The 15,983-nt window shown below is 49.1% G+C and overlaps 1 protein-coding gene across 3 annotated transcripts; it reads left to right on the top strand.

The window, feature by feature from the left end:
• Window positions 1-111: 111 nt before the first annotated feature.
• On the top strand, window positions 112-15,903 carry stard9 (StAR-related lipid transfer (START) domain containing 9). Of its 3 annotated transcripts, none has more exons than XM_037241058.1 (27): window positions 112-410; window positions 1,783-1,852; window positions 2,798-2,914; window positions 5,460-5,576; window positions 5,650-5,682; window positions 5,747-5,808; window positions 6,018-6,130; window positions 6,456-6,598; window positions 6,660-6,727; window positions 6,937-7,034; window positions 7,114-7,323; window positions 7,390-7,487; window positions 7,571-7,648; window positions 7,714-7,788; window positions 7,870-8,049; window positions 8,409-8,460; window positions 8,527-8,652; window positions 8,727-8,812; window positions 8,883-8,932; window positions 8,997-9,181; window positions 9,337-9,793; window positions 9,855-14,294; window positions 14,569-14,706; window positions 14,779-14,962; window positions 15,051-15,188; window positions 15,270-15,330; window positions 15,415-15,903. In XM_037241058.1, the coding sequence occupies exons 1-27, from the start codon at window positions 364-366 to the stop codon at window positions 15,492-15,494; spliced, it is 7,506 nt and encodes a 2,501-aa protein (XP_037096953.1). In that variant the 5' UTR covers window positions 112-363; the 3' UTR covers window positions 15,495-15,903. The 3 variants fall into 3 exon arrangements, with proteins under 3 accessions (XP_037096953.1, XP_037096952.1, XP_037096951.1); XM_037241057.1 differs by having other exon boundaries at window positions 7,711-7,788; window positions 9,858-14,294; XM_037241056.1 differs by having other exon boundaries at window positions 7,711-7,788.
• The last annotated feature ends 80 nt before the right edge of the window (window positions 15,904-15,983 follow it).

The following is a 15,983-nucleotide window of genomic DNA, read 5'->3' as shown; positions in this document are numbered from 1 at the left end:
CAGCGTTACAAAACATCTTTTACAGTGTTAGCGCTTGTTTCGGCCGATAGAGGGGAACATTTCCTACAGTGTTGGTTTTTTGCTCGGCCGCGGTACCGCCCACTCGTGACTTTGGGAGCCCAGCAGGAAGTTCCGTAGCTTGGCTTGTCAGTTTGAAAGTGTCCGTCTAGCGGTTGGTGTTCGGTACGACGGCGACTTACCTCCGGTGGAGATGGCTTGATGAGCGGCCCTTACGCGCTTCCACTAACCGCGGCTGTTTGGGAAAGCCATGTCCCGAGTCCCGCGATGGAGACACCCTGTTGAGTCCAACGCCGGGTGCGTTTGTGAGCTGTTGACGCCGAGCGGTGGAGCACTGCAGTCGGCATGGCCAACGTCAAAGTGGCGGTTCGAGTCCGACCGCTCAACGCCAGGTAAAGTAGTCTTACTTTCTTCAGAAATGAATATTACAAAACGCTTCTTTTTTTGATTGAAACTTACAATTTCACTTATTTCCATAATTCCAAAGTGCACTTTTTCCTGTCATGTTGATTGTTTATCCTGAAGTGGCGCTGTCAACATTATATGTCAATCAAACAAAATTATTTTTAACTAAACAAAATAGTGCGATACCAGTCCTAATATTCATCTAAATTTCTGAATTTAAGATCATATTTTTTTTGTAAATGAATGAAGTAACAATGTTTTTCAAGTGTCACTTTTTTCTTTTTTTCCCAAATCAAATCTTCTGACATTTTGACCCATTCGACGTTCTTCAATAGTCACTTAAAATTGTCTTAAACTGGATGGACAATCAACTTTTTTGTATTTGATTCAAAACAAAAAACCTTAACAAAGGCCATTGAAGTTCCAAACAATGTTTTCTTTCACGCACGCTTCCTGCTGTTTGGCACCACAAAATTACTTGTCATCTGTCATGCAAATGAGACTCACTGTCCCCCTTTCCTTGGATGCATTTCAATACATTTTTTTCACTCAGAGAGCCAACAAAATGGCCACATCACTGACAGAACCTGGTAGAGTCACTGAAAGGCATAGTGGAGTTGGACATTTGCATTTAAAAGTTTACAGAAGGTTAAATTAAGTTCACCATTCACTAGTCGCTTATGTGAAATATCGGGGTGACAAATGTTGGCAACACCGGTTCTGCTCCACAGGCATTCTCAAATTGTCCAAATATTTGTAAGAAATATGCAATTAATGGCAAAATATCACTTTTCTCAAAAGTACTGGTCAAAATGTCAAGTAAATAAATGCACACACACCTCCCGTATTGCCTTGGGTAGTACTCGGGTTGCATCAGATGTGCACACTTGGAGAGATGACCTTATTATTATTAGTTTTGTGTGTGTGCTGTTTCTGCTCATCCAAAGACCCAGATGCTGGCCTGGATGAAGTCCAGTCCTCTCGCTGTCAAGCCGGCCCCGGTGCATGTTACGCTCTTGTTTTGATTTGAATCTCATCAGGAGCTCTCACAGCACAGAGCTGACCTGCAACTTACAAGCGTCCAACTAACACTCCAAATTTTTTGGGAAGGATTGGATTGGAACATAGCATAGAGCTCCCCAGATACTGACAGAAAGTTGGAGTTTCTTTTCCTCTGCCCAGAAACAACAAATATTAGTGCCGTACCGATGAGCTTAGAGGAGCTTGTCTCAATGTCATAGTGGGCACACTAGAAAGAGCAGGAACAGGTCAACGGCCATTTAACAAATGCATTGTGACAAAACATTTGTTCATTTAACCCAAAATCATAATCACAGTCTTGTTGTCACCGCTATACAGGGAAAGTGCAGATGGAGGGAGGCTGGCAGTCCAGGTGGAGGACAAGTTTGTGAGGATCCAAAATGTCAAGGTTGGTATTTACAGGCTTTTTCTAATTCCTTTATTTGAGTATCACCTGCGAGGGGGAAATATTAGATAACTGTTACGTGAACGTCTCTCTGATGGTGTCCATCAAAACGGTTCTTGTTGTAAGTAAGCCTTCTGCTTTTCCTGCCAAGCGTTTGTGAGCCTCCATACACCAGATAAGAAGCTCCGTTCCGTGTTGACTTGAGACTTTTATTCCTAGCCGCTGAGTCTCGGCATGTGGGAACCATTACTTCGTTGGCGACGTCGTCTCGTAATGTGACACCGACCCACCGTGTCTCGTGACCCGTGCTTAGGCGTCCCATTGGCCGGCGCCATTTTACGTTCACAGAGCGGTTCCGCTGAGATCCGTGTTTACATTTGAGGAAAAGTCTTGCGGTCAGGGGAGGAGGAGATGTGTTACAAATGTGACGGGGCCGAGATAAACCACATCAGGCGGGTCTCAAGGGAAGCATTACTTGCGGAAAGTGGGACTCCTTGAGAGAGGAGATGAAACATGATGGCAAAATGATCACAGTGAGCACCAAGTTACTTAGTGGATGTCAGAGATTTGTTCAAGCGAGCCTGAGCCAAAAATATAATGCTGAAAATATTGAAAGATGGAGAAAGACCAACAAAAATATACAAATATGCTTAAAAAAATAGTCCTAAAAATAATTTTATTTTTGAACCAAAAAAACAAAAACAATGAAAAAGCCAAACAACAAAAAACGCGCCCCCCCCCCCCAACACACATTGTCCACAAGTCATTTGCTACGCCGACTTTCCATTGCTCATCATTCTTGGTTCCCCGACAGTAAGCAGAACGGTGTCAAGTGCACTGAGGCAGGTCGCGCTCCAAGCGGCGCTAATGACCCAAAAGCGCTTGCTCACAAGTTTCCACCTCAAATGTTATTTATTTGTAAGATATGAACCACTTTGCGTTCCACAGCTGGAGCCACGCGCCGACCACGGTGTGGATTCCCGGGAGAAGCTCCTGGAGTTCGGCTTCGACTACTGCTACTGGTCGGTGCGGCCCGATGACCCCCGCTGTGCGTCGCAGGAGGAGGTCAGCAAAACAAAAACACAGCGTGATAAGATCTGGTAGCTGCCATGCCTCCCTCAAATTGGCTAATTGACATTTTGTGATTTTTTTTTTTTTTTGGGCTGTTTCTCATCACATCTGACTTTGTATTTGGAAAAAGATGTCAGACTTCAGGACTTTGCATTCCGTTGTTGACCCGCGGTGGGCGAAAAGGACGCCGTGGGTCAGCAGCGGGAATGCCGGAGAGAGCGTTTTCTGAAACGCTCTTGTTTGAGCTGACGCAAACGCTTGTGAAGTGAGACGGAATTTTAACTCGTGCCTTTCCAGGCCGTGCGACCGTTTCCCGCCACGCCCGACCGACGACCCCCTCGGGATAGCTGAGCGCGGCTTGCCAGACTCGTTTACAGCAGAACCGAGTGGGGGTGCAGATGTGGTTGACGTAAAAAAGGAAAAAAAAAAAGTTTTCTATCTGGTTGTGAGGGAGCAGAAGCACCCGCTGCTAAGGAGCGGAATCTTTCAAGCGAGCCAGCGAAAAAACTGTGCTCTGACCACTCTGCATTTTCAATTTTACACCAAAGGAAGCGCTCCATAAATAGACGAGAGGAAAGGAAAAAGATCACCACAATGCTCCCAGCCTTTTTTTTTTTAGTCTGTGTTAGTTTTTTATTTGGAGGCTAATGAAAAGCTCCCCCCCACACACACACACGTATTGTTCTTTGACGCTTGTAAACAGTCAACTGCTCAGAAATGCGAAAGATTATGAGGTTGCACTCAGGGGGGAAATACGTCATCCGTGTTGGAGTTTGGCTCCAACTTTTTTTTTTTCTCCCCCCTCTTCCATCCTCCGCCTCCTTGGATTTGATTCTCACAGTTTGTAGGTCTGTGTGTCAGTGGAAGAATAGTTGCTCTGTTTACAAGAATCCATCTCACACACACAGTACAGAAATGTAGGCCATATTGACAAATAGATGATTAGCGTGGAATTTCAATGGCGGTATCTACAAGCGAATCATTAATTCGGCTGCCGTATTTCTGATAAGGAAAATTTGTATTCAGTCAACTTCTACGTGGGCATAACAATCGGGCACTCTGTCATCACAATTTGTCTTTGTGTTGGAAAAATTAACGTCCCTCCTCAAATAAAACTTTTTTTAAAAAATTGCCTCAAACAAAAAAAATCTTGCTGTGTGATGGTGGCATTAATGTAATAAATAAATAATTTGCTAATTGGTAAAAATATAAATCTCGCACCTGCTTGTTTTTTTCGAGCTGTACTATCATCTGCGCGTCCCATATTTAATGAAACGCACGCAGTCCGACCGCACGTCCTCCCTCCCCTTCAGCGTTGAGCTAATTTGACCTACAAATTCGGTCCCCAGCGTGACAGACGAGAGCACTGTTCCAACGGAGTTCCACATATTTCTCCCTCTCCAGAAATCTCTTCTTTCTCTCTCCGGGTCACACACATGGGCAACATTTTCGACTTTGGCTCAGTGAGGCCAGCTGTTGCGTTTAAAGGGAACCACTCGCAGAGCGTGGGACGCCAACAGAGAATTTTTTTTTTTACCCTCTGCAGCTGTTTAGAATTGTTTGTGAGAAAAGCGGTCGGCTTGCTCCTTGCAGTAAGCTTGTGTTTTTAAACTGCAACTTGTTGTGAGGTTTGGTGCCACAAAAAAAACGCACCAGAAGGAAATCCGGGTTCAGCTTTTCCTGTCTCATTGTTTTCTCCAAAGGCAAACACTTTGTGCTTTGTGCACAACCCAAGCGAGCTCCTTCCCGTCCCCGAAGACACGTTATAGGCGCCCATGTCGGCACTTTCACCGGACTGCAGTTGTTTGTGCCGACCACCTCCTCCTAAAAGTTACCGGCTGTCTGCTTTCAAATAGAAATGCCCAAGCGAGTGAACTTCCTGATTCTTTCCAACCCCCAGACCTGTGGAGTGATTTTTAAAAAGGTCAACTTCAACAAGGCCTGTAGCGTTTACGCTTCTTTTGAGAAGCAGAAACAAGCAAGCTAACCCTTGGTGGTCACAAATGCTTTTATTCAGCAAGAGTTGCGTCACAAAAATCACACTTCCATCGTGAAAGGGGGGGCCTGCTGAGTAGTGTATCTCCAGAAGTGCTTGGTCAGTGGATCGTCCCGCTCCTAAACGCACCAATTCACACGCTCCTACAAAGGACATCGCTTAAGGGGGCTTTGGCGAGGCCTTTCAAGCAAGTCCAACTTAAACCCATCCCCGTCGTTTTGTAAGCTTGCCGACTCGGACTCTCCCGGTCCGAACTTTGTTGAAAGCGTGCCCGTCTTTGATCTTTGCTAGCAACGTTGAGAACATTCCTCCGCACTTGCTCCGGTGTGTACTTAGTCGATGAGACTTTACGGTCCAGACCCCGGGAGGGAGGGGGGGACCCCACGCTGATCCGGCACTGTGTTATGCTTTGGAGGTAGAATGAGAGATCAGGTTAACACAGCCATTCCAAACATATGTTACCTATGGATGGATCGCTGGAGTTACCAAATCACACCAGTCACTGACCTTGTCTTGTTTACTGTGCATCGGTTTCTCGCTCAGGTGTTCCAGGACTTGGGTGTGTCGGTGCTGGCCGGCGCTTCCGAGGGCTACAACGTGTGTCTGTTTGCTTACGGCCAGACGGGATCCGGCAAGACGTACACCATGATGGGCACGCCGGTGAGCCGAATACCTTGCCATGAACCAAATGCTGAACTGTTTTTTTTAATGTTCCTATTTTTTTTTACACTAGGACTCTGCAGGTTTGACACCCCGGATCTGTCAGGTACGTTAGTGGATTAAAATGTTCTTTACTTTGTGACTTTAACATGACTAATTTGCCGTTTAAGGGCCTGTTGCGGTCTGAGGCGCCGCTTCCCGACGGGCAGAACTCGAGCAGAGTGGAGATCAGGTAGTGCTTCGTTTGTGTCGTCCCGTTTGACTTGAAATCCAAACGCAACAGCTGGCCCGCAATGCTTGGAGGCAAACCGAATCCGACAAAACAAGTTGTTCCTGTTCCCAAATGTGTTTGCGCACCTTGCCGCTTATTTGTTGTGCCTAACTCGTGTTCCAGTGAATTTGAAATGTGTTAAATTATTTTTTATTTTGTTGGCTGTGCAGTTTTCTGGAAATCTATAACGAGCGAGTACGAGACCTGCTGGCGACCGGCGAGCAGAAGAAGAGAACCTCCTTACGAGTCCGGGAACATCCTGAGAAGGGGCCCTACGTGCAAGGTGGCCATCTTTCTTGGTTAATTTGATACTTCTAATTCCCTCCATCCTCACCACACACATCTACTCATTCATCGTCTGCAGCCAAAGCAATCCCAGGTGACCACAGGAAGTGAGCTCATTTCCTGTGAGCTCCTTGAACGCACCACGTGCTGCATTTGGAGTCACTAGAGCCCATCTGTTGCACACGTGTGTGTTTGAGCCTCATTTCAGTGGCATCTTAAAAATCGGCTGATGTCATGCCTCCACTTAACTTGAATAAATGTCTTTAGAAAGACAATATGACAGATTATTTTTTTTCTGGTCGCTGGTTTCATTTTGTCTTTAGAGCTGTCGCAGCATGTGGTGTCAGACTGCCAGCAGGCCATGGAGCTTCTGGAGGCAGGCGTGGCCAACCGCATCACGGCGGCGACGCACAACCACGACGCCAGTAGCCGCTCGCACGCCATCTTCACCATCCAGTACACTCAGGTCTGACGGCCACTGTGAACGCGCAGGAATGCCGAGAGAATCTCATTGTTGATGTTCGTAGGCCACGCTTGAGAACAACCGGCCTTCAGAAACCGTCAGCAAGATCAACTTGGTGGACCTGGCCGGGAGGTGAGAGCCAAAGTTGACAATGCTGCCCTCTTGTGGCTGAAAACATAAATGCAGCCTTACTCCAACTGGATTAAAATGTATACAATTTTACAAAATGATTAAAAATACATACTTATTCATATGTTGTTCACAATATATAATATAAATATATATATATATATATATAATGATTCATAATTTTTTGCTCATTTTGTTTTGTGTGCCTCTAGCGAGAGAGCAGACCCCAATTACTGCCGAGACAGACTAACTGAAGGCTCCAACATCAACAAGTCGCTGGTCACACTGGGCATCGTTATTTCTGCCCTGGGTTAGTCATCTCATCATTTTCGATTCCCCCCCACCACCCCAAACCTCCCGGGGCGTTCACGGTCCCGCTTGGTCCGCAGCCCAGAATTCGCAGATGTCCAGCAGCTGCCAGAGCATCAACAGCGTGGCTTCGGAGGGCGACGGCAGCACGGCGGGCAGCCACGGCAGCTTCCTGTCCGGGGCGGGGAGCGCCGGCAGGAGGCACTGCTTCATCCCCTACAGGGACTCGGTCCTCACCTGGCTGCTGAAGGACAGCCTGGGGGGCAATTCCAAGACCATCATGATCGCAAGTACGTCCAGCATGTGGGGAAAAAGTTTCAAGTTTAACAACTGAAGCTCTTTTTTATTCCTTGCAGCCGTCTCCCCCTCCGCCAGCTGCTACAGCGAGAGCCTCAGCACCCTCCGCTACGCCGCCCACGCCCGGAATATCGTCAACAGGCCCCGGGTCAACGAGGTCACTAACCTGATATCACAGAGGTTCCTCTCAATCGATCAAAATGGAAACAAACTCCAAAGAGTGGTTTAACGTTTGTGCAGGACGCCAACGTGCGGCTCATCCGGGAGCTGAGGGAGGAAATCGACAGGCTCAAGAGCATGCTGCTCACCTATGGGATGGTAAGGCTTCTTCTACATCGTCTTTGTTTTTTTTTTGTTGATTTCCTCTCCCACCTCGCCAGCAGCGAGATCCCAGCCCCTCCCTGAGTGACGAGAGGGACGGGACGCTTTCGGACATGGTGCTGCAAAACGAGATGAAGGTAAACGCCTGTCTGGGAGGGGGGGGGGCAATTTTATCAGCCAAGTATTTATCTCCAATGTTCCTTCTTGGCGTTCCTCAGGTGGAGCAGCTGACCAAGGACTGGTCAGAGAGTTGGCGGGACAAGCATGAACTGCTGGAGCGCTACAGCGTGGACATCAACCGGGACCGAGCCGGCTTCCTCATCAACTCGCCGCGCCCGCACCTGCTGGCCCTGGATGGGGACGTCCTCAGCACCGGCGTGGTCTTCTACCACCTCATGGTGAGGCGGGCTCTGTGTGTGCTGGACTGTTGGATAAGCAGCTGCTAAGTTAGCCTCCACCTTTGCTCAGCTCTTTGTCAGCATTTGACTTTTTCAAGCTGTCTTCACTAAGATCTTTTCTCCTTTTCTTTGCTAGATTCTTCTTCTTCTCTTGCTATTTCTCTGTTCCGCTACAATAAGAAAAGGTAATTGTCTTGTCTGCTTCTGTCCACCACCCGTCTCGAAAAGAGGCTCAGACTCTGAGTTGGATGTTGAGAAGCTCGCGTCTGTCAAGCCCCTCTTTGAATCCGCCAGTCAATGAGAAGAAATGAAACAAAAGGATGAATCAATGTACTCGATTGCACCCGTTTTCATTCCAGGAAGGACTTACCCGCATTGGACCCCAAGACCACTTGGAAGAACCGCAAATAGGTACGAAAACACATCACTCACAGTTTACTATTCACAAATTATTTTAATTTGATTTCATTTGATTAGTTTTGTCAGGCGGTGCCAGCTGTGAGATCCAAAACGACGGTGGCGTGGTCACGCTGAGGCCGCTGCCGGGTTGCGTCTGCCTTCTCAACGGCAGGGAAATCACTGAGCCCAACAGGCTGGCGCAAGGTCGGGAAAATGACTCCTCACTTTTGACCCCTTCCAGAATGTTACAAAAAGACTTTTCTCATTTGTGTGAGCAGGAATGGTGATCACCTTAGGAGGGCTTCATAAATTTCGCTTCAACCACCCGGCAGAGGCGGCCGTCCTGCGGGAGCGTAGACGCAGAGTACGTTCAGCTTGGCTCAAACATCTCGCTTGTTGCCGTGTGCCGAATGTTTTGCTTTCTCTGCCCTCAGGCAAGTGAGGGCACCTACACTGACCTTGGCCCTCAGACGCCAAACCAGAGGTACACGCCCTAAAAATCCAATCGGACGAGTCTCTCGGTCTGACTCGTGTGTCTTTAGTCACAGCAAAACGAACGAAGAGCCATCTGCGTTGCGTTTGTCCCCCGGCGAGGAGTCGACTGCCAGGCGGCGTTTGCAGGAGCAGCAGTGCTATGTGGAGGACTTGCGCCAGGAGATAGGTTCTGAGCAGAGGCGGGCCGAGAGCGAGCTGGAGAGGGAGCGGGCCCAGCTTCAGCACCAGCATAGCGAAGGTAAGCAAAATTGAAAGGGGCAAAATGGCTGCTTTGGACTGAATTGGCCCACTTTAATTCCATTTATTTTTCAAACACTCTGAAAATACTCGAAATGAAATTGTGAAATGATGAATTGTGATTCGAAAATAAGCCGTGATTTGTTAAACCAACAGTCCAGGAGTGGATCCTCCAGGAGAAGCGTCACCTGCTGGCCGTCGAGCAAAGAGTCACGCAGGACCTTGGGGTTCAAACGGACTCCCAGCCCGACCCCCTTCTGAAGTGCCTCAACAGATACGTGTTGGACGAGCAGGAGGGTCAGAGAGACAAATGTCCATCGCTGGTTGTCAGGGCCAAGAAGAAAGCAGTCCAGGAGGAGCTCCTGAAGCATCACGCCCTGCGTCGTGCAGAGAGCCGCCTTCGCCGCAAGAAGTTGCAGTTCCAGCTGGAGAGAATTGCCCGCAAGAGGCGTCTGCTAGAAGCAAAGAGAGAATTGCAGCAACTGGAAAAGGCCCTGCTCGCTGGACAGGAAAGCCCTGAGGAGGGGTCTCCACCAAGATTCATTTCCCCGAGATCTTCCTTCTCTGCTGATCTTGTGTCCCGACTGTACCCACAGCAGTCCCCGATCTTCAGGTAAGCATCTGCAAACTCCTCATAACATTTTCTGAACTCACAAATGTTTCCGTTCCCACAACAGACAGTTCCTGATGAGAAATCAATCCACAGAACTGACCTCAAAGTCCACATCTCCTGCTTGCGTTGGCAGCAGGAAGTGGCTCTCAGACGAGTGCCTCCCCCGGGAAAGGACCCAGAGTTGCTCCGATTCACTTCCCTCCGGACTAAGTCAGTCCTGCCAAGACAGACGAAGATCTTCTGAAAACATTGCGCCGAATTCCAAGATGGAGGAAGGTTCTCTGGTTCAACAGCGTCAGCGGCGCTTTGAACGAAAACCCCTGCTGCCACAAAGAGAACTTTCTTTTAAGAACAGATCAGAGCAGAATCCAGCAGCTGTGCCCAAGTTGCCACTTTGTATACCCACACAACCACCTGGCAAAGAAAATGTAGCGTCCAAAACAAACGTACTAGCAAGTCCTTGCGTGGATCTAAAAAGACCATCACAGTCTGGTGTCACCAGGAAAGCCTTCTCTAATTTCATGCAACCACCATTGGATTCCAACAACCCCAACGTTGTAGAAAAGATGCCCAGTCGGTCTCTTGGCATCCACGAAGATTCTAACGTGGTGAGTAGAAGTCCGAGTAAAACAGCCATCTTGTGTGATGAGCTCGAACAAAACCTTCCGTTTGAGGCTTCGAGACGATGGCACAGCACGCAGGCTCTGATGAGCAAGACGGGCCAATGGGTGGAAAGGCAGCAACGTGAATGGAAAGTAGTCGGGGAACGGCACGAAGCTGCCTCCGACTCCGACAGCATCTTCTCCCTCGATTCTTTAGCCTCGGCTCTTGCGCTGAAGAGTGCGCAAGTGGCGCAGAGCGAAGCAGACAGCGAAGACAGTGAAATGTCCAAAGACTCCTTAGCGGCGGAGAAGCGTTCTGCTGTGACCAGCTCTTGCCGAAAAGTGGTTCCCACGTACTCTTTGGTTGCCGATCACCCGTGCGGCAACAGGACGGCTCTAGAATGGGGCAGCTGTCCACAACAGGTTCTCCGTGCAGGGATGCACTGGGGCAAAACAGATATCCACAAATCAACATCTGAAATTGCAATAGAAGACAATTTCAAAGAGGCGCAAAAAAGTCTACCTGGTTCTGCCCTGGCGAGGTTGTCCGAAAACCCGCCGCCACTTACGGATGCTAGTTCCTCCCATGAGCTGGCAGGCGGTACAGAGACCCACCGAGATTCTCCGTCTTTCCGAAAAGAAAGCAACCAACATTCCAGCTCAGTCAGTGTGAGCCTCTCAGACAGCCCAAGTCCATCTGAAGTTGATAGCTTAACATCAGCCCCCCAAGGGAAGGACCAAGCAACCGAGACTTGGATATCAAAGGAAGAGAAAGAACAGTCAGACAGCGAGCCTGAAAGTTTCCTTGCAGATCCTGAATCATCGGATCAGAATGCCGCCAAAGATGTCGATGCAACGTATTTTGCCTCGCAACCTGAAGCAGCTTGTAAAAATTCCAGGAAGCGAAACCAAGAGTTGCAGGAGGCTTTTGAGGGGAGCCTGAAAATTCCAAAAAGAAGCCCTTCACCTCTGGGAGATAAACGTTCTGATAACAATGAAAAGAAAAACTCTGATATGGGAATCTCCAACTTTGGATTTGAATCCGCTGGTGTTTCTGATCCATCGCTGAAGAAGCCTGTGAAAGCCAGTGACCCCTCTGTGGGCGACGTCAAAGTAGATCATGTCGCAGTAAAACAAGTGGTTGCCAATACGAAGGAGGCGGGGTGTCAAAGTGGTCGCCCCGCAAGAATGTATCGCTGTCAGTCTGAGGCCATCTGCAGCGCCATCGACTTGAGAATCTCAGAAGTGGTCCAAGAGCATTTAAAGCGCTCATTGATCGGCAGCGGTGGCAACAGGAGCAGCAACTGGAATCCGAGACTTGTCTCTGATTTTGTTGATCAGAGAATCAATCAGCCAATGAAACCGACGTACGATAACAAGAGCGAACAGGTGACCAACCACGGAGAAGCTCCTGAAGTAGAAACTCTTGCTCCATTGACAAAACTTGACAAGAGACCAGCTGGCCGCACCAATGGAACCAACGATGCGATTCAACCGAACAACAGAATTGACGTGAACGCACCGTCGCTAAAGGAAGCTCGCAAGTTCTCTTCTGATGGATGTGACGTCACTGATGCCCCACAAGGAAATGAACCTTCGGTCAAAGGGCGAGATCTGCTCGGCAGTCGGTGCTCGAAAGACGCCACCAGTGAATGTCAAGGTTGTTCGTGCAAGTTTGGCAGAACTTCCATCGAACCTGAAGGACCTTGTGTGAGTCACTCTGAAGTCCCAGAGAGGTTTTCAGCATTAAGGAATGAAAAGATGAGTGGCTGCGGATCTGAAATGGCGACCGTTGGCACACAATCTCGATTATCTCTGCTAAGTAAAAAGTCCAAAAGGTTCAGGAGGACCAAAATACAAGCTACCCCTTGCTCTTCATTACAGACATCATCATCGGATGAAGACCAAAGCTCCAACAAACGGGCATCTCCTCAACTACGACTTGAGAGTGAAGGCAAAACGGATGCCGACATTTCCAAAGTGAATCCCAAAATGGAGCTGATCAAAGATGTTTTGGTTTGCAGAAAAAGATTCTCGTTACCTCCGCAATCAAGAACCAAAGACCTGCAGGATGCGGGCAAGTCTCAGGAATCCCTCATGCATTTTGCCTCCAGCGACATCAACCCATTTGTTCACCAGTGGCAAGACGGCGACCGCTCACGCTGCAAGAACCCCGCCTTCGGCAGTGCTGCCGATCTGTCCCGCAAATCTTCGCTTTTGAACGTGCCTGACAAACGCCTTCCGAGGTGCTGTAGCGTTGACAACGGCCTAAACGGGCAGAACCCGCCCTTCACTTCCCATTTGAGCACCTACGCTGCCCACAAAAGGCTCTCCAGCACGCTGAGCAGCGTCGAGCCGGCGGTCACCAACACCTCATCCGGCGGGTTGGTCTACTCGTCCGATCCAGAGTCCAGTCCAAGTTCCAACCGGAGAACCACAACTCCAGAAAAAGAAGGCATTCAGAGTGAGTCAGTCGCCCCGCAAAGGAGGGAGCGTCACAAAAGAAGTCACACGGACGTTCCCAAGACCCGGGTTCAAATGAACGAGTTCCTGACATGGACCAGTATGGAGAGCATGTCCGTCCACATCTCCAAACTGATCCACAGCACCTCTGACCTGCTGGAAGATGTCCAGGGATTGAGGACGGGTCGCAGGTTGAGCGGGTCAAGCCCTCGATCGATCCCCAACGTCAGCGTCAACTGCTCGACTCAAACCGCCTCGAATGCCGGCGTTCAGACGAGACCTTTGACACTGACAAACACAGAGAGGCACCAAAGATCCACATCCCACGAGATCAACGTGACATTGAGACTGATTGGCGCTGAGGTGATTTCACCCAACAAAGACTCGGGTGACAGAGAAGACAGTACATCGAGTGTCTTCCAACCTGGGACTGTCGGATGCCAAGGCCAAATAAGATCAGCCCCCGTAAAGAAAACCTTGCCTGAGATGTCGCACCATCATCTTACCGCCGCCTCCAAAAACAGCTACAGACCAAGCAGACAACAAGAAAACCAAATCCCTTGGCTGAGAAACTCGCCAAAGCCTGCGACGACATTCACAGATCGGGCGTTGTCACCCATTGTCACTGTGGATGTCCGGCAACAGTCCAAGTCTGGAGGAAGACATCAGCATGGACGCGTGGACAAGACTGAGGCTTCTTGCAGGTCATCAGGACCTGATTGTGGCTTTTGCTTCAGTAAATCGCCAGAGAAGGTCTGTGAAGTGAGTGGTCCAAGCCTTAAAGACTCTGAAGATTGCTTCCAAAACTCACCAGTGGACCAAAGAAATACAAACACCCATCCTCAGCCCAAATGGAATTCTTCTCCCTGGTCAGACTTGCAGAAATACGCCGCTACCTCAGGAAAGACAACCAATGTTCTTGTCACCCAATCCAAAGGTACAGAATGCACCAAACCAGCCCAGCAAAGACCTCAAGGCATCGTCCCTTTTAGCGGCGATAGCTGCAGTCCATCTTCCACTGCGTCCCTGACGCCCAGCGAGTGCAGCACTGACATCCTGCTGAACGCTAAACCCATCACCAGAGTGGACCCTGAGACATTACCCGAGAACCTGCCCTTGCACAATAAGTTCACCAACTGGTCCGGCATCCACCCTCAGCGCTCCACGTTTACAGACACCGGTGAGAGCTGTGCTTCCAACTCTGAACGAAGGTTAAGAGAGATCGAGCGTCTGCGTCAGGAAAGGGAGCACGTGATGGCTTCCGTCGGCCTCGGGGCCAGCTCCACGCCGCTGACGGTGGAGCTCGCCGAGGCCAAGCTGCACTATGGCCTCGGAGAGACGGACGCCCTGCTCAAGATGCTGTCTCCGAGATCCACGGAGGATCTCCGAGTGAATTCGCCGACGTCCACCCTTGGAAAACAGCAGCTCCACAATAGGTAAGTGTTCTGCTTGTAATGGACTGACAGTGTTGTCATCTCTGGAACAAGGATCTGGACGTCCTGGAGTACCTCCAGTACTTGATTTGGCAGTAGGTTGGTCCAAATGGATGAATATCTACTAAAAGCTTGGACTGTAAGCTTTTGTAAGCTTTGACCCTATCCCACTGACTGAGCATCCGACCCACTGACAGATCATACGTCATATTTCTTGGTGTGATGAGTGATCAAAAAGCTTGGTTTTGACCTTATCTAACTTTTCTTCCCTTCCTAGACACCGTTTGAGCATTGAAGGTTTGCATGAAAAGACAGAGGACCATTCTCAAACGAGTCGTCGGGCTCGTAGCCTGAGCCCTTCCAGGCATCGTCCCCCGACCGCGCCCGGCCCACAACTGAAGCCAGAGAACAGCAGGTACGATATCGCAGACTCATCCCATCTCAAACCTGCTTTTTCCTTGCACCTAACTCTACCGCTTATGGGTAGAATACGAGAGCTGGCGAGCGGCGACAGCGCGCAGCCGTCGGACATCGGGCAGCTGCTGCGCGATTACGGCCGCGCTCGACAGGAAGCCATGAGCGAGATCGCCAAGGCGAGGGAGCGACTGCGCCAGAATACCGAGAAAGAGAAGAGAAGGATTCAAGAGCAGCTTTTATCTCCAGAGTCTAAGGTACAGTCTAATCCAGAGGTGGGCCGTCTAGAACCTGAGGCTCATTTCTTTCATCTGGACCACTGACCTTTTGGGGGGGGGTGGGCAGGATGATCCGAGGCATGGAAGCAGGATCAGCAACAGTACCTTGTGCACCGGATCCAGCCTGAGCCTGTCATCTGGACCCACGTCGGGGTACAACAGCGGCAATCCTCTGCAACATGGCCACAGACTAACTCCTGGACATGTAGGACATTCCCAACACAATGCAAAAACTCCAATGAAGTCCAAGACTTGACCAAAACTGTGACTACTTCTGTTTTTTTAGACCACCACGTTCCCGGAGGAAGGGAAGAAAGTCTCCTCACGAAGCTTCATTTCCGCTCGGGGTAAGTCACAATTTGAGAACTTGGTGCTCAGCGCGGTTGAATATATTCCGTATAAATGGGGTGATTGTCCGTTTTCTGTATTAGACGCCCGTCTTGAGCCCCCGATGGCATCACGCAGGCAAGCGGCCGTCATGGCCGACCTCGCTGACGCGGTGGACACGTGATTGGCCGTCCAAGACTTCATTTTGCACCTGACGTTTTTTTTATTTAATTGAGGTTTTTTTTATTTTTACACAACAAGAGCACTATTTCTTTTCTCCGAGCAGCTTTATTTTTCTATGTATGAAGATTGGTTTTTTTTTTGGCTTTCTACAATCGTTATGCTAGTTTACCCAAAGATACTGCATATTATGGTTATGTTGTTTTTTTTCCACCCGGGAACAATCTATTTCTATTTCCATTGTTATAATGTGGGCGGGGTGGTCATGGTGTGTCTTTTTTAATCTGGAATTCCAATGGGGCAAAAATAATAATGGATATTGCTTCAATTTTAATGGTTTCCTTGGGGGCGGGGGGATTATGATTTGATAGTTTGACCCTGGAGGAAACCTTTTGTATTCCCAATTTGATATTTGGGACTGACTCATTCTAAGGGAAAACATAATGTGGACAGTTTGACCCTGTGACAAGGGAAAACCAAAGACAAGAAAACA

Source organism: Syngnathus acus, chromosome 22, assembly GCF_901709675.1.
Source record: "Syngnathus acus chromosome 22, fSynAcu1.2, whole genome shotgun sequence".
In the NCBI taxonomy this organism is placed as follows: Eukaryota; Metazoa; Chordata; class Actinopteri; order Syngnathiformes; family Syngnathidae; genus Syngnathus; species Syngnathus acus.
This window is presented reverse-complemented; position numbering and strand designations above follow the sequence as displayed.

What these genes read in the sequence shown, in the direction of transcription:
- stard9 (XM_037241056.1), top strand. Translation starts at nt 364, where the DNA reads ATGGCCAACGTCAAAGTGGCGGTTCGAGTCCGACCGCTCAACGCCAG. An exon ending in TCACCATCCAGTACACTCAG is followed by an intron (nt 6,599 to 6,659) that starts GTCTGACGGCCA and finishes TGATGTTCGTAG; the next exon opens with GCCACGCTTGAGAACAACCG. An exon ending in TGGTCTTCTACCACCTCATG is followed by an intron (nt 8,050 to 8,408) that starts GTGAGGCGGGCT and finishes TTTTCATTCCAG; the next exon opens with GAAGGACTTACCCGCATTGG.